General features: G+C 40.1%; 1 protein-coding gene across 2 annotated transcripts; it reads left to right on the top strand.

Moving 5' to 3' along the window:
- Nucleotides 1–986: 986 nt before the first annotated feature.
- LOC134661169 (sulfhydryl oxidase 1-like) lies at nucleotides 987–15916 on the top strand. 2 transcript variants are annotated; one of them, XM_063517127.1, is made up of 3 exons: nucleotides 987–2897; nucleotides 12348–12395; nucleotides 15525–15916. In XM_063517127.1, the coding sequence occupies exons 1-2, from the start codon at nucleotides 1207–1209 to the stop codon at nucleotides 12388–12390; spliced, it is 1734 nt and encodes a 577-aa protein (XP_063373197.1). In that variant the 5' UTR covers nucleotides 987–1206; the 3' UTR covers nucleotides 12391–12395; nucleotides 15525–15916. The 2 variants fall into 2 exon arrangements, with proteins under 2 accessions (XP_063373197.1, XP_063373198.1); XM_063517128.1 differs by lacking the exon at nucleotides 12348–12395 and having other exon boundaries at nucleotides 988–2897.
- Nucleotides 15917–18726: the final 2810 nt, after the last annotated feature.

Genomic DNA, 18726 nt, shown 5'->3' with positions numbered 1-18726 from the left:
AGTAAAAATTACATTACCCTTACGCGCAAGTATATAAACCGCAACATGTGAAATAAAATAATTAAAATAAGCAAATGAGTGAATGGAATATGGAAAGAATGATATAATATGTCAATCCGCCTATTTAGACTCTCGCGCGAGCCACGAGACGAGCCGCGAGCCGCGCCACGAGACGCGAGTGAAATAGGTAGAAATTTAGACTCTCGCGCGAGCCACGAGACGAGTCGCGAGCCGCGCCACGAGACGCGAGTCCACCGCTTACCCTCGCGTTCGGCTTGTCATTCGGTTATAAACCTTATGCCGTGACGTTAGTGTTTAAATTATATTAGCTCGACGAGCTTGCGAGCCACGAGACGAGCCGCGAGCCCACCGCTTATAAGCGAATTAGACTCTCGCGAGAGCCACGAGACGAGCCGCGAGCCGCGCCACGAGACGCGAGTGTAAGCGGTGGGCTCGCAGCTCGTCTCGTGGCTCGCAAGCTCGTCGAGCTAATATAATTTAAACACTAACCGGCACGGCATAAGGTTTATAATCGAATGACAAGCTGAACGCGAGTGTAAGCGGTGGACTCGCGTCTCGTGGCTCGCGCGAGAGTCTAACCCCCAGTTTACACTCGCGTCTCGTGGCGCGGCTCGCGGCTCGTCTCGTGGCTCGCGCGAGAGTCTAATCTGCCTATTAAGGGTGGTCGTTTGGTGGTCAGTGTGGTCACTGGTCGTCCTCTTGGATTGTATTCTTTGCTCAACATTAATAAAATAATAATAACTAAAGCTGGTCAATCAAATCTTGTCAGTAAAAAAAGGCGCGAAATTCAAATTTTCTATGGGACGATATCCCTTCGCGCCTACATTTTTCAAATTTGCCGCCTTTTTCTACTGTCAAGATCTGTTTGACCAAGTATACATTTGCTTGTATCTAGGCCAATCATGTTTAAAAAAAGTATGTCAGTGCAGTTTGACGTTTGACGTAATCAAACTAAACGAAGTTTCGCCTTGCTCTTGCTTGACGAATTGACCGTCGAAAGCGCTGAACATTTTCCTTTCCTGTACCTAAATCGAACCATGACGTATTTAAATTTGCACAGATGAAGCCTATGAAATAGGACATTTCATTTACGGAGAGCTTAGTTGCTTGCCGGCTCGGCTGGTATCGGTTACTTGCCGGACAATTATGTTTATTGACTTTTTAGTGCAAATATAGGAAGTCAAAATGAACATCAGGCAATTACTTGTCGTATATTTCGCTGTTTTCGTAGGTTTAGTGAGTGGTGCAGTTATCGCTAATGACGACGATGTGGAAGAGCAGGGCCTGTATCGTAAGTCGGACAAAGTTGTTATACTAACTCAACGTAACTTCGAAAGAAAAGTGTACGGCCAAAACAGAGCGCAAGTAGTGCAGTTCTATAATAGTTATTGCGGGCATTGTAGAGCTTTCTCGCCAAAGTACAAAAGTTTGGCTGCCGAGATACAACCTTGGGAAAACATATTTAAATTAGCAGTTATAGATTGTTCTGAGGAGGAGAACAATGAAATATGCAGGCAATTTGAGATCACGGCGTATCCGTCCCTTCGATATATTCATGAAAATTATATTAAGGGCAATGCTAATGTTGGTGAGAAGCTAAATGCCATTGATACAGCTGAAAAACTTAAATCTGAAATTGTACACAAAATGCAGCTGGAGCAAGCAACGGGACGTTTATCTTTTGCTCCTACTCTCAGCATAGCCTCATACTCCAGTTTCACTACAGCCCTTTCTGATGTGCCAAACTCTATCATATACACATTCTTAGTGTTTGAGTCTGAGAACAGTACTGTTGGGTCCGAGCTGGCTCTGGATGTAAATGACTACAGCAGTATCAGAGTGAAGAGAGTGTATGATACCAGTGAGCTGGTTAGACTGGCAGGAGTAACTCATTTCCCAGGTCTCGTTGCAGTAAGAACTAATACATTAGAAGTTACCCCTCTAACACCTAAAAATCCTACTAAAGCTAATTTATTGAAGGCTGTCAATACATTTTTACTATCTAAAAATTATGTTCTTCCAATTCACAAGACACATACCAATAATGTTGATCTGGACCGTAATGCCAACCAAATCATACATGACAGCTCTGACACAGTCTACTATAGTGACTTAGAGAAAACAATTAAAACATCTTTACACACAGAAATTACGAGACACAAAATATTGAGTGGAGAGCCGCTACAAGCTCTGTTAAATTATTTGGATGTATTGCTCAGTTCATTTCCCTTCAGAGGTAATCTGCAGGAATACATTCAGGACTTGAGGAACAAACTTGCAACTAGAACTGAATGGGATGGTGCAGATATATTTGAAATGGTGAAGAATTTGGAAACAGTCCATGCACCCGTGTACATTACTAACTTGGAATATGTCGGCTGTCGCGGCAGCCAATCAACATACCGCGGCTACACTTGTGGGCTGTGGACCTTGTTCCACACGCTCACTGTCAATGCTGCCCTCAGGCCTGGCAAGGAGGGACCCAAGGTACTGCAAGCTCTTTATGGTTATGTAAAACATTTCTTTGGATGCACAGAATGTGCACAGCATTTTCAAGCCATGGCAGCCAGGAATAAATTATTTGATATGAAAGAAAATGAGAAAGCTGTTTTGTGGTTGTGGATTTCCCATAATGAAGTGAATTTGAGATTGGCCGGTGATGTCACTGAGGACCCTGAGCATCCCAAAATACAGTTCCCAAGTGTAAGCAAGTGTCGTGAGTGCCGGCTCGCACGTGGCGCCTGGAACCTGCCTGCGGTGTACCAGTACCTGCAGTCGGTGTACAGCTCTGGCAACATCAAGGACATCGCCAGGAGGTCGGCCCTTGCTGCGCCGAGCCCGTTCTCCAACCTGGACCTTGGAATGCTAAGCCTCCTGTACATATTATCTTTTATTCTTCTTATTCTAGTAGTAAAATTTTTCCTTACTAAGCATTTTTACAGAAAACGTGCATACAGGCATGGAAGGGGTAAAGTTTATATTATAACACAATGACTAGGTATTATATTAGTTACTTGTTTTTTAATAATATTGTTATCAAGTTAGTGAATGACACTTGTCATCACTTGTGACTGGTTGTGTGTTATGTTTTCACATAAACATGATAATGGTGATTGAACTATTGCTTTGACACCAACCATCATCCATGTTACCTATTATGTCACACGGCATGTTGCATTATGTCACGTGTTTTTGTAAAACTACTTACATACCTCTGACTTATTAATTACTGTTTCAGCTATAACCACATTTAGATTTGCGCAGATCATTTATTGTCCTGAGTGTTAACAGTGCAGTAAGTTACCATCAGCATCACTAACTTCACTAAAAATGCATTTTAATTGGTCACATTTTACTTTAGAGCTTGGAACTTCTCAATTCTTTCCTTATTTTTTTTTATTTACTTCTCATAAGGTAAGACCCGTTAATAAAACTTCTCTGAGAACCTACCGCGAAAGATGTTTTGCTCCTTTGTCGCACTTGTAAATTCGTACGTAAGCACTACGTAAGTGTGAAAAAGAGGCAAAACTTCGTTCCTGGTTCGCGGTAGGCCCTCTGAATACTTTCACAAAAGTACCACCATTTAAGCACTGACTAATTCGTGCTTACGTACTTATTGCTTATTAAATGAGTGTACGTATGTACTTTTTGATTCTTTCAGTGCGAATTCACATATAAAATACGATCAATTCTTTATAAAAGGGCTCATTTCTACTGCTAAGAAAATTATATACTTAACTGACATTCAAATTTTTTTTCCAATAATGTCTAATATCATTCCACTATATTTAGGTACTTGATTATAAATGTTACTAATCTGGAATGTTGGATTAATTATTAGACTAATTGATGCCAATAATTAACTTGCATTAGTGTAGTATATGGTATGTAACAGAGTATTTTGGTCTTCCAAATAGTCAGTCATTCTAATACATGCTTAGATTTTTTTTTAATCTATAACAGTTTTACTGTAGCTGAATAGTCGTACAAATGTCATGATTTACGTGCAGTAGTTAAGTAGGTGTACTCGTATGTATAACTACATTTTTATGCAAACAAATGTTTGAAAGCATCAACATCAACACAAACGCTTGACAAAACGAAAGTTGTGTTCGGTTAACCTTTCATTTCACCATTGATTATTGTCAGTATTGGTTGCTTTTGATGGCTCGACTTCGGCGACTTCCTACATTGACTGATTAGCATTAATTAACGAGCAGTGAGAGTGGTACGGGTGGAGTACCTACTATGATAGCGTATCGACGGTATCAATACCGAGCTCTTATATTCATCAACATCTATAATACTTTCAGAAAATGTCATGTTAATTTCATTTCATTATACCTACATAAAGATTCCGTATGAATTCCGTTGAGAGTAGTACTTTTTAGAAAGGAATAGAGTACGAGTAGGCATGTCTTGGTGGAATTTGAGGCTAGTGAGACGTTTGTGAATGGGGGGTTGTGGGGGGGTTTCGGGGCCCTACCACCATCCTTTGGGCCCAAGTCAACCTCACCTGCTCGCGGTCCCCCTGCTGACAGACGGACGAGGCTATGGCGAAACGGCTTTCCCCGGCTCTGCCCGGGTTGCGCGGGTCTGATGGTAGTCGCCGCGTGTAAAAAGCCAAAACACCAAACAAAAATGGAAGGTCGAAGAAGAAAACGCACCACGGATAGGGCGCCGCCGCATAACGGCGCGCAGGGGGATCGCCCTACCCCTGCGATAAGTGGGCGAGGGCTACCGGGCCAAGGGCGGGCCCGGCCAAAGACGTTAGCCCGAAAGGTCCGCTTTGCCACGTGGAACCTTGGCACGCTGTCCGGGCGTTCCCGCGAGCTAGCCGACGTACTCGCCAGGCGGAGGGTGGCAGTGGCATTCCTGCAGGAGACTCGATGGAAAGGCACAGGTCCCGGAACATCGGGAACGGATACAAGCTGATGTACACGGGCTCTCCGAGGGGGGACAACGGCGTGGGGGTGGTGCTCTCTGAGGAGTTCAGGGATAGCGTTTTGGACGTAAAGCGTATAAGCGACCGCCTTATGGTTGTGGAGATGCTTATCGAAGGGGTCGTGACCAATTTGATAAGTGCCTACGCCCCACAGGCCGGTTGTAGCGATGCGGACAAGGCGATGTTCTGGGAGCAACTCGGGGAACTGCTGCGTAGCATCCCGCTGTCGCAGAGTGTTGTTGTGGGTGGCGATCTGAACGGTCATGTTGGTGAGAAGTGTGAGGAGTTTGGGCGTGTTCACGGTGGTTTTGGTTTCGGGAGCCGTAACCCCGAAGGGGAAGAAATTCTCCGGACGTGTGCGGCTGCTGATCTAGCCGTCGTGAACACGTTTTTCAAGAAGAAATCCGAGCATCTGATCACCTACAGGAGTGGGAGGAGCGCCACTCAGATCGATTACTTTCTCACTCGGAGAGACTATATCGGCAAAGTAGCCACCTGTAAAGTCATACCGGGAGAGAGTCTCACTACCCAACACCGAGTCCTTGTGATGGAACTGCTCGTCAAGCCCCGAGGCACATACCAGGAGCAGTGCCGTCCCCAAACCCGGTGGTGGCTGCTCGAAGGAACCAAGTCCCATGACTTTGCTGCCGCTGTCAACGACCTCAGTGTTGTGACGGATGGCCATTCCGTACAGCAAATCTGGGATAGAACTCAGGCAGCCATCACACGGGCGGCGAAGGCGGTGCTGGGAGTGTCTAAAGGGGGTCGCAGGCTTGACAAGGAGACTTGGTGGTGGGACGCCACAGTCCAGAGGGAGACTAGGGAGAAAAAAGCCCTCTTTAAAAAGTGGCAAGCGTGCAGATCTCCAGAAGACCACGCGGCATACAGGGATGCCAAAGGTGCCACTAAACGAGCTGTAGCCAGAGCCAGACGAAACCACTTGCGCCCTCTGTACGATAAGTTGGAGTCGTCTGAGGGGCAGAAGTTCATTTATAAGTTGGCACGATCGAGGGTCAAAGCGGCGCAGGACATCTCCATGTGCCGCTGCGTAAATGACCCTCACGGTAACCTGCTATGCGAGGATCGCGCGGTAAAGGAGAGATGGCGCTCTTACTTCCACAACCTGCTGAATAACCAGCACAAAGAGGTGCAACCTCCGGATCTCCCTCCGAATCAAGGGCTAGTGCCACCGATAACGCCAGAGGAAGTCGAGGCGGCCCTTCGCCGCATGAAGAATCGGAAAGCTGTCGGAGCCGACGGAATCGCTATAGAGGCGTGGAAGTCGATGGGCTCTCGGGGTGTGAGCATACTCACGGACATTTATAACCGCATACTCCTCACCGGGAAGATACCCAACCAGTGGAGGCTGAGTATCATTACTCCAGTATTCAAAGGTAAGGGCTCGGTGCGGGAGTGTAGCAAGTATCGCGGTATAAAGGTTATGCCTCACACCATGAAGCTCTTTGAGCGCATAATCGATGCTCGGCTCCGACAGGAGTGTACAGTCTCGGGGTGTCAATATGGGTTTCGGCCAGGGTGCGGAACGATGGACCCTGTATTTGCTCTGAGGATCCTCATGGAGGGATACAGAGCAAAGAACACGCCTCTACATTTCCTGTTTCTGGATATGGAAAAGGCCTTTGACTGTGTCCCTCGTGAGATGATCTGGTGGGCGCTGCGGTCCAAGGCTGTACCGGAGGCCTATATTGACACTATCCGGGACATGTACCGCGATTCCGATTCAATAGTCAGGACCGCTGTTGGTGACACCAACCCCTTCTCTGTCACCGTTGGAGTACATCAGGGCTCTGTGCTCAGCCCGTTTCTGTTTAGCGTGATATTAGACGCCCTGTCAGCCAGCATCCGAGACTACCATGAGCAGCCACCGTGGCTATTCATGTATGCTGATGATATCGCGCTGACAGACTCTGATAAGGGCCGACTTGTCCAGCGGGTGAACAGATGGAGGGGGTCACTAGAGAACGGCGGTCTTAAACTAAATGTGGCGAAGACAGAGTACATGGCCTGCAATAGTACAGATCCTCTACCCGTCCGCATAGGCGGGGACATGGTCAAGCGCACGGATCAAGTTAAGTACCTAGGATCTGTACTTAGCACTACCGGGGACATCGACAGCGACGTCAAAGCCCGAATATCCGCTGCCTGGGCCAAATGGCGGGAGATGACTGGGGTTATTTGTGACCCCAAAATGCCGATTAAATTGAAGGGACAGGTCTATAAGACCATCATTAGACCTGCCCTTTTGTACGGCAGCGAGACTTGGCCTTTACTAGAGCGGCACAAGCAGGAACTGCGTGTCACGGAAATGAAGATGCTGCGGTGGATGTGCGGAGTTTCACGCAAGGATCGCGTCCGAAACGCCCACATTCGGGGTAGTCTTGGCGTCCGTGACATCGGTGACAAACTGCAAGAGTGCCGCCTTCGTTGGTATGGCCACGTCTCGCGCAGACCGGCAAGTTACGTGGGTAACAAATGCCTGGCCATGCCGCCTCCTCCCGGTACGGGAAGAAAAGGCCGGCCCAGGAAGCGATGGCTTGATGTCGTTAAGGAGGACATGCGTGCCAACGGACTCGCCACCAGGGACGCCGAAGATCGGGCAAAGTGGACACGAAGGAGTTGGAAGGCGGACCCCGGGTCCTCGCGCCCCGCGCGGGGGCACAGCTGGGATTGACGCCAGGATGATGATGATGATGATGAGACGTTTGTGAATAACGGCAAAGGATTCTTTCGTGCGTTTCTCGACATTCATTTCGACGGTTTTTTAAGCACATCCGAATTCAAATCCTATCGCATACATATTATGGTGCATTACAGAAAAAAGGAACCCATTGCATTGCCACTTCTATTCAAGGTTCCTTGCCGGGCTCGTTTGCCTAAACTTGTAATACCTACTAACGGAAAAGCGACTTCCGCTTGTTTTACAAGGAAAGACCCTGTAGATGCTTATGCGTAGATTAATTTACACATGACCGTTACTTTTTAGACAACTAGGTACAACAGTGGTCAGCTAATAAGTGTGTAAATAATTGATCCAAAATGTTACAAGACTGGTTTTTATAGAGAGAAATGTATAAAATATAAATAGGTATTAGGTAATAAGAGGTCTTACGGTCTCTTATACTAACCCATAATTGTATACATTAAACAAGCCTCTGCGTACATCACATGCTTTTAGTTTTATAACAAAGCTAAATTATTTATAATGAATATTTGCATTACCTTTTTGAAACACCTACAACACTTTGTATTTAGGCTAACTACGAGTAAGTAATACCGGTCCCGGGTCCGTCACCGTTCACTTAATATTAATAGGTTTCCAAATAACTCCGAATACTCCAATCAACGCCACCTGACCAGGAATCATCCCTTACGAGTGCTGTTGCAGGCATTGACTTATATCTCAGGACTGGCCTTATGTGCACTAAAAATGGTACTAGTTCTAGCTCACGAATTCGAGCCAATCCTGTAGTCTAACGCAACTAGTTGCGACCAACCGCGCGGCCGCGCGGGCGTGATGCAAACTCATCAACCAATCGCGTTGCAGCGTTTTCATACCGCTGTACTGGCCCCATTCATGCTCCATTCTTATTACCCGTAAGGCTAGTCATGAGATATATATATATGTCACCGTAAAATTGTAAACACTCGTCATATTATAATCTCACTAGTTACATTATAAACTGACGGTAGGGAGATTATAATCTAACCTAACCTAACCTACGTTAGATTTTAAACTAATGGGTTCACAATCTTACGGTGTCATATGTCAATGGTTGCAGGTACTCTTGTTTGAAGGGCGGTATTTTGTACTTTCATTCGGTTATCGAAATGTTCCTAGAGTCGGACCGAGAAAAGTCTGCAGCGATTTTGATAGCCCACGCAGTGCAAGTGTCATTTTAAACGTCAACTTCTATGAATTTATGACGTGTAAATAACACTTGCACTGCGTGGGCTATCAAAATCGCTGCAGACTTTTCTTGGTCCAACTCTACCTATCGAAAAAATCGGCCAAGTGCGTGTCCCACCAAGCGCAATATAGGGCTAATTATATTTCTTCTTTATGAAATGAAAATGCTATACATAAAAGCTGACTGAATTTCCGTTGTTCTACTTTCATTGTTCTCAAATGTATACCTATATACATACATATGTATGTACATGTTAAAAGATAGTCTTCATTACCTATTTCTGTTATTATATAGCGGTAGATATTAACTTGTCTCAATTGCTACTGGCCTTATCAAATACCTCGGGGTTTTGGGTGCGCAAATGATTTCGTGCATTTTTACTTTGTGTTAAATAGTTACCAAACTGTGAATTAAAAAAGTTTTTGGCAAAAAATATTTTTTTTGGTACAAGCTTTTATCGCTGACTGTACTTTTCTTCCCACAGGAAACTAATACTCATTGAGACAAGTCTAAAAATCCTAAACACAATTGGTTGTTGTTTTATCGTCAGATCAGCTCAATTGTACCATAATATTGCATTTGCATTGTCACCCGACTTACATAAATATGTAAGCAAATTTTCAGCTTCATCGGAAACCGGGTAGTGGGTTAATAGGCCGGTATCGATTTTAGTCTCAAAAAGGTAAAATTGATAGATTTAGTCGATGAAATTGTACACCTTTTGTTACGTAATAGAAATAACAAGTACTGGTATCTATTAGCACGTCTTCTTATCTTGCATTTGTACAGATCATTTTTTGAAAACTGACTCACTAAATTAGTAGGTGATGATGACTAACGATTTTTTTTCTGATGGACGTTTAGGTAAACGCGCGTAAAGCACTGATTTAGTCGATCTTATTTGTAAATTTCGTAGTTTGGACTGCTAAAAATAGTAATTTTGTATTACACATATCCTGTACTCCAACTTGCATAGACTACATTTTTGTTATATGATATGGAACAAGAGTAAATGAAAGTTAGACGAAATCAATTTTCACCAGAAATTACTTCAAAACAAGTGAACATTTTTCGTGAAAATCGACTTAATTTCAACGTAATTTTGATACTTAAATAATCTACAACATTTCCTGAATCTGTTCTTATACATAATTTTGTATAATTTATAACTATAATTTTTTGATGAATTTTTAAAAACTGCCCCTTCTCGTCATATATTGCCGGTGACTCACGCTCGGGACCTTATTATTAAACTGCAAGATGAGAAGACGTGTTAATAGAAACCAATACTTGTTATTTAGATATTACGTAACAAAAGGAGTACAATTTCAACGACTAATAATAAAAAATAATAATAATAATTCAGCCTTTATATTACGTCCCACTGCTGGGCACGACGAGGTTCAACGACTAAATCTATCAATTTTACATTTTGGCTCTAATTGTTAACGGAGCCTTAAATTTAACTTGCAAGATTTGATTACAGATAGGGCTGCCATCCGTCCGTCTATTACAGACCCACACACAGACAGACAACGGGACAGGTGAAACTAAATAATAGGTAGTAAGCTCCAAGTGTGCTTAAATACAATGTTCAAATCGTTGAATTGTTTGCATTTTTTTACCTATTGTTACCTGTTGTTGTTGTGTGTGTGTGTGTGTGTGTGTGACTGACTTACGCCTCTGGCGCAGCGACCCAGTGTGTCTTGGCTTCCAACACGACGCTCGCCATCGATCCCGGTCCTGTGCAGTTTCTCGCCAGTCTTCGACATACATAGAGCTCGCGCAGATGTTTATTGGCTACTATAAAATATTCTCGCACCCAAACAAACCCTGGGGGTATACTTATCGTGTAATCTAAAATGCTTACATGTCGCATATTGTCTTTTCAAGCTGCTGGTTGTTATTTACTAGTATCCAGCTATCCACAGTTGTTTGCCATTTCAACTCGGCAAAGTATATTGTTTGTCATGACCCTGCAGGTGTCGATGATCAAATAAATTACGACGCCATTGTTCTTGTTCATGGGCGTGGGCGCCCATTCTATTATATGGTGAGTTGGTGACGTCAGCCACACTTTTCTCCAAGATTAATTATCATCGATAAATACCTGATTCACTCCATCGTGACTTGTCGCCATAAAGGGACTTTAGGCGAATACAGACGAAAAATTCTGAAAGTTTGTCGCAGTCCCCTCCCTTACAATTAACGATTAACTGACCCTACGATAACATCAACTATCTCGATCCATGTTCTACGATAATCAATTAATCATTTATGTTTTTCGCAAACATAGCATAGGTAGGTTCCTACTTAACTGTGTGAAAGATCTGAGATATCAATGGGATTAATATTCTTTCACTGTTTTTATTCCTAATCCTGTAAATCCCGGGTGTGCCTATGTATTTGATTCTACGTTTCGTTACCCAATATCGCGGGACGTAGAGTGGGGCCACACTGGCGATTTGCAAGCGAGTTGAAAGCGAGTCTCGTACGGTTACCATCAGTTTGTCACTGACATAAACGCCGTCGAGAACGTAATTTACTTTCTATACATCTCGCTCGCACTCGCATATTAGTGCAAACGGGATGTATAGAAAGTAAATTACGTTCTCGACGGCGTTTATGTCAGTGACAAACTGATGGTAACCGTACAGCGCGCAGCAAGTTCGCCGCGAGCGCGCAACGATATGTGTATATTTTGGTCCATATATCTTATTTCCGTACATACATAAGTTACTCTACAATACTCTCTGTTATCATATAGTTGATATAGTCCACTAATACGTATAAAATGTTATATTTAACTGAAACATATCAATTGCTAGTTTAAGGCTAGGTTAGCGCGTAAGTTAAGGGAAATAATTATAGATTTACTTATTACATTATAGTAATATATTCGTAAATAAAGATTAATATTATAAAATAACAAATATTTTGTATTAACTTAGAGATTGCGGATCGGTTGCCGGACATTAGTTACCATGGGTGAGTTTTACTGTATGTAAGCATCTTACCTATAAAATGACCGACGTTACGCTGTGGGTGAATATTCAACAAATCATTATTTTATTGACTACGCGTGAAAAGTCCCATAATACAATTTAAATATGTACCTATGGTAAACTAGACAACCATTGGTGTTAATAAAATACGTAATATTGTTTTATAGAAGGGTTAATTCCCAAAAAATGCAAATACAAGAGTTCATAACCACAGTAACATATTTTTTTTTTAAATATAGGTATATAACTAATAACATTATTAATTTCATCGTCATTCCATCTACAAAAATAAAACGTTTTTCCTTTGATATTTGTTACAATAGCATGATTAGCATGTCGGCCGTTTTGAAAATCTGATTATTAAACAGTGGTCAATTTGCATACGTTGTTTTGTTTAGAAGTTTGATCTCCCTGTGTTTGTATAGTAACTAGAATTTTTGTATACAGCATGATTGTTCGAGTGTTGGTGGAAAGAGGGCTGATAAGCTAGTGCAGGTCAGTTGAAGGATTCCGTTGTAGGTACCTGTGTGTATCGTGGTGGCGGTTGGTGGCGGTGGCATTAACTTAATTTTACTTTGTCACTTTGGATATAAAATTTCCATATTTTCAGAAGTTAATGTAATTTAAATTAAGCTCTTTGAAATGAATTAGGCTACTACATCTTAATCCTACATAAAACACACGTTCGTAAGACATACCAGAGTTATAACTATGTACTTATATCTGTATGCCAGGACATTATTTCATCGACTGTGCTGCAGTTTTTGTGACGGAGTTTCAAACATCTAGACATTGAAATATCCAAACGTATTATTTTACTATAGGATTTTCACGCAAACGAATCATTCGCTAAGTTATTTTTATTTATAATACCTTATTATATCTACTTATGTAGGTACCTTCAGCATACCTAAGTATTAATTATGCAATTTCGTTTAGGTACCTACATACTGTCGCATCCAATTAACTGTGCGGGATACCTACCTACTGGGTTAAATTTGGTGAAAGGAATAATTAGCGTAGGTATTTATTTGTTATCAGCTTAAACATACATATAATTACATACTTTGACAAATAATTTACTTTAAAATACAAACTGTAACTTCTAATTGAAATAAACTTTTATTTTATACGGCGCAAGGTTACTGTTATCTACTAGGACCGTAGCAGTGTTGGGCATTCAAGATTAAAATAAAATCATTATTTGAATAAGAATTCGTAGGAATAAAATCATCTCGATTTTATTCCCGTCAAAAATATTCAAATAATTTTGTTCGGGAATAATTCGTATGAGAAAAAATTTAATGAGAATAACTTATTCTTAATCAAATAAATATAATCATGATTTTTATTCAAAATAATATTCCACGAATAAAAATGAAGTCTGGGTATCGTATAGGTACTAATTACGTATAGTTAGGTAAATGTAATATAGTAGTTAGTCTCTTGTCTAATTTATACCTATTTTATGGAATAAAATCTTACAAATTTGACTGTCGCATAGTTTCAATAACCGTATTATTTCTAATTTAATAACCAAATTATTAGGTTCAATTTAGCTGGTCTAGGGGCCTAGCCAAGATGCCAATCGCTTGCGCTCCGACAACGAAGCGCTTTATGTCTCTATCACTCTTACATATTAGTGCGATAGAGTGACACGAGATAGTGTTTCGTTTCGTAGCGCAAACCCAAGGTGCCTAGCCAAGATGCCAATTTTTGTTTTTTTTAATAACCAAATCTTTGGTTACAATTTAGCTGTTTAGGGGGCTTAGCCAATTTGCCAATCTTTTGCGCTCCGACGACAAAGCGCTTTCTGTCTCGATCACTCTTACATATTAGTGCGATAGAGAGACAGATACCGTTTCGTTGTAGTAGTGCAAACGATTGGCATGTTGGCTAGGCTCCCAGAACAGCCACATTGTACCTAATGATTTGGTTATTAAATTAAAAACAAAAATTGTCATCTTGGCTAGGCACCTTGGGTGCGTAGCCAACATGCCAATCGGTTGCGCTACGACAACGAAACGCTATCTCTGTCTCTCTATCGCTCGTGATAGAGAGAGACTACGCAACTCTACGGAGCGTTAACGTTTGGCATGTTGGCTAAGCACGCTGATCGGATGATAGAACTAGATAGACAGTGTATAGCGGAATTCTTTAATGGGTACTGTACCTAAACTAAAGTAACAAATATCAAATCAATCAGACTTTTAAATAGAAGGTTGAAAATCAACTTACAAAATATAACCGATTTTACTACAAAGTTAACTTAATTCTAAATAACATTTTAATTGAATAAAACCTTATTTAAAATAGTCCCACTTCTAGAATAATTATTCTGTTTTTTATTCCGCATTTAAAATAAAAGTCACATGTTTATTCAACTTAATTCTATTCTAAAATAACTAGTGCAAGAACTATTTTAATTCAAATCGATTTAAATTAGAATAAAATTTCTGTTTTTATTCTTATTCAAGTTAATTTTTGCCCAACTCTGGACCGTAGTCATTAAGGTTTGGTGCTTACTGCTTATTTATCAAAATTCTTGACATTTTCCTGTCTCGAATCGTGTTGGTACCTACTTCATGTTTCGGAACATGACAGGGGCTGATAATCGGACCTCTCGAAAAATTCTGGACATGTGGACATCCAAGTTTAAATGCCAAACAGCTTAAGTTTCAGCATTCTGGGGTGATTTAGCTAAAGCCCCTTGGTTAGGTAATGAAATTAAGTCTTGTACAACATTTACCTATATAAACCAACAAAAAAAACTTCGAAGTAATTACCTATGTTCAAAATAATAAGACACGGATAATGGTCATTCATGGATTATTAAAATTCGCTTTCCCCCTAATTGTCCACCGCTAAGTCTGTATAAGTATACATATATGTTACTAATGATCAATATCTAACGCTTAATTACGGCTACAGAACAAATGCTTGACGTGCATTACGAAAGAACTTAATTAGTTCCAAAATGCGAATTTATTATGAGGTTCATGTTTATAAATAAAACATTCCTCGAACAGTATCTGATTGGTCCTACATGAAACAAACTCGTTAAATCTTGGATCCATTCAATTGGAACATATACCTATAGGTACATTCTATCAGAGACATGGTAGGTGATGTAACATGAACCTTAGTATTTATTCCACCAAATAAAAAACATTTCAGGTTTAATGAAAAAACCATAACAAATTACATTTTATTTGGTCGATATTCCAATGTTACTTTTAGAGGTTTAAGTATTTACTTACTTAAATTATGCTGATCAAGCCTCTGGAATTTTGGTGAAGTGTAGGTGTTGGATCCGTTAATGACATCGACTGTACTTTTTTATTGCTTAGCTACACCGGTACGCTTACGCTCGAACTAACCCGGGTGCTTCGTTGCCATAACTATATATTAGCTTTGCAGATTGATGACAGGATAGTAGGTCGATTTATGTAAGATTATTCCAGAATATTTATTCATAGCTATTATTTATCTGTCCATCGCAATAGGCCCAACAGCATAAAAAAAACTGAAAGTTCTTGAACAGGAACTAAAAGCGATTAAGTTTTTTTTAAGAATCTACTTATCTAACTTCATGTAATAATTAATATCCTCTTTAATTTCCAGGTACTTGCCATAATAAATCGGATCTCGAAGATGACGTAGCACAAACATCACTAGATACGCCCAGTTTTAGTCTCATTCCAATTAGGTACATAATAGGCAAATAATACCTATTTAATACTAAGTATCATGAAACAAATAAATTGCTAATGTGAATTCGTATTTTAAGATAAGTTAGGTACCTAATTAATGCGGCTTCGTTGATAGGCAGAATATATGATAGCTGTATAGTTAAATTTAAAGTAGGTCTACCTATTAAATTAACTTTTTATTAGTATCATTACCTACAATGGCATTCTGTTTATTTTTGCATGTCAAAGGAAAGTGATTTATTTCTAAGTCGTACTAATAGCGTAACCATTTGTGCATGTCGTTAAATAAATGTATAACTATTACATACAGTTGTTTTTTTTTTAAGTTGGAAAATATGGGAAAAGGAAATATGGTAACAGGGATACACGCCATTAAACCAAACGCACTGTAGTCTGTAAAGTGTGGCCCTACAAGAAGCGCCGTCTACAACAAAAGTGTTATAAGGGGTCACGAGTTTTTTGACTACCTATAAGATAGGTTCACACGGCTCTTTCTAAATTCACGTGGGTTTGCATGTTTTGGCTGCTGCCGCTGTCGCGGTCTTTGGTTCTCCCGCTTTCGTCCTGCGGGCCGGATAGGGAGGGGTTCGATACCTCTGACGTGGATAAAGTCGCGGGCTGGGGACTAGACAGTAAATAAATCAAATACCTACGTCATCTTCAATTTTTAATGAATATACACGAATAAAAACCACTTTACACATAGTTTTTGTTATTTTTATCCACACCAAACATAACTCGATCTCTATTGTGCCATTGCCACTCAAAGTGCCTTCATATACTTTTGAAATATTTTTGAATATTTCTATCTGTTTTTTAAGCATACATTATTTCATTACATCACACTGAAACAAAGAACATCGTAGTGAGGTATTACAGACATACGACAAATGTGTTAGTTAATTAATGTACTTATCCGTCTGTCTTAGTGACAAAAATGTATGAAATATATCTACCTCCATATATTATGTTATGTGTCTATAACCAAATATTATACGTAAATATTACTTAGGCAAAAATTTAATAATATCATGAAATAACTTTGTATTTTTTTTAATATAACATATCAGTGTGATGTCTGCTTTACATTTAATAGGTAATAGTTATTAAGTAATAAAATGTTACAACATAATATTAATTGAAGTTAAAATATAAATGCAAAGTTTTGTGCCGTAGGTAGGTACTTTGGTTTCAAACGATTTCGAACTCATAATGCAACATCAATGTCATCTCACATTTAATATATTTAGAATCATGTCACGCTTAAAATCTAATTAAGAATTAAAACATTTTTAATATTAAAAACAATACAAAAAATATGGCACCGGCATCAAAAAAAGTTCGAAAACCGGCTTAGAGGTAAATAAAATCTTCATAAAGAAAATATTTTACAAAGTAGGTACTATATAAAGTTAACACGTGAACCTACGTACTTAAGCCTGATACCGGTATCAAGTTGCGACATTTTAATACCTAAAAATATCTCAATACGAGGATTTCAAAAGTATTACTCAGATCTCTCTATACATACGTAGACTAGTATAATGCCAAAATTAATCCACATACAAATATGCGTCCCTCCAGAGCTTCTACGCTCACATCTAATAGTAGGTACATTACGATACAAGTGCGAAAAATAGAAAATCCGCAACGAGTGGCGACGTAAATTAAAACACGACCGAAGGGAGTGTTTTAAGTCGACACAAGTTGCGAATTTCCTATTCGCACATGTTTCGTACAACGTTTTACAGTACATATGGCCCTTTAAATTTTCAACGTAGTTGCGTAATGAGCTAATTATCGCACTAGTGCGGTAAAGTAGCACCTTATGTACTTTAAAGTATCTAATAGACACAAACACAACAAAAGTCGATACTTGTTCTGGAGGAGCGCGTATTTCAAAAGTGGTTTATCTCTACAAGACGCGCTTCAACGAAGATAGTTTTCCGTATCCTTCAGGTTCCCAAGCTCGTTACTCGAGAGCGCCCAAGTGGTCGTGAGCCGCACATGCCCAGTAAGGGTACAGTAACAGTCTTAACAACTACTTAATTGCAGGTTCGTTAACTATAAATTTAAATCTGCCATCAGAAGTTTCACAAGATTAGTGAATTGGTATTGGACTGAAGCACCTCAATATGTGATTTTCAATTAATAAAAAGTAGTTCCCGATCACAGATTTAAATTTTACAGTACAATTCTCGCAAAAATACAGCAAAATAAAGTTGACAAAAGTGATGCTTAATGCTTATATATAACAATATACAAATTTAATATACTAGGTGAGGCCGAATCAGGTAATACGTTGACGCAAAAAATATTACATGAATTCAAGCCGAACGCAGGTTTGCATTATCGATTTCCGTGTAGAAAATATTGATTAATATTAAAAAAGTACATCAATGTCTACTAGTGTACTAAATTACAGCTAGGACTTCTAAACTCCTCTTTGTTGAACACGAAATTTAGATATACCTTAACGACAGTTTTAGCTAAATAAAAAAATATAGGTTTAGTTCTTTGTATAACAATCATTATTATGTAATTTTCTACTTTGGGAAAATTTAGGCGATTGGTCAAACATTTAAAGTTACGCTAAGACAAACAGCTCGTGGGGCTTCTAGAGAGTCTAGATTCTAGAAGCAAACCTGTTCTATGTCTCCCGGCCCCGCCGCTCCGCCACCCCTCACGCCGCACGCATCATACATCGCGAACACCAGAGAACACGCCCAATTATCAGATCGATCCTTTATCTATACTGACCATATATAAACATATATTTATAACTACGTACGTCTCTCACTTGGGATCAAAGTTACAATTTTTTTGAATTAGCTATATTTTATATTTCAGTTTTTATGAGACAGTCATCATAGATATAGATAACAATACAACATTGTATACCAGAATAGAATACATATAATTTTTTAGAGCACGTCAGCAATGTGCCCTTATTGCCGCCTATTGTAATAATATAGCCCAGCCATACTCTAAGTGTGTTCCGCGGCACACCTGCAGGGGTTCCGCAAGAATTTAGAACACTATGCTTTAGTCGCCTCGAAAAATTTTACAATGCCGCCACCGTATTGTAGGGTTCCATCAAGTATTTCGCTTTC

The sequence above is a fragment of the Cydia amplana genome, chromosome Z (genome assembly GCF_948474715.1).
Source record: "Cydia amplana chromosome Z, ilCydAmpl1.1, whole genome shotgun sequence".
In the NCBI taxonomy this organism is placed as follows: Eukaryota; Metazoa; Arthropoda; class Insecta; order Lepidoptera; family Tortricidae; genus Cydia; species Cydia amplana.
Note: the sequence above shows the minus strand (reverse complement) of the source record. Positions and strands in the feature narration are given on the sequence as shown.

Coding starts and splice junctions, on each gene's coding strand:
- LOC134661169 (XM_063517127.1), top strand. CDS start 1,207: ATGAACATCAGGCAATTACTTGTCGTATATTTCGCTGTTTTCGTAGGT. Junction 2,898..12,347: donor CTTGGAATGCTAAGCCTCCT/GTACATATTATC, acceptor TTTTGTATACAG/CATGATTGTTCGAGTGTTGG.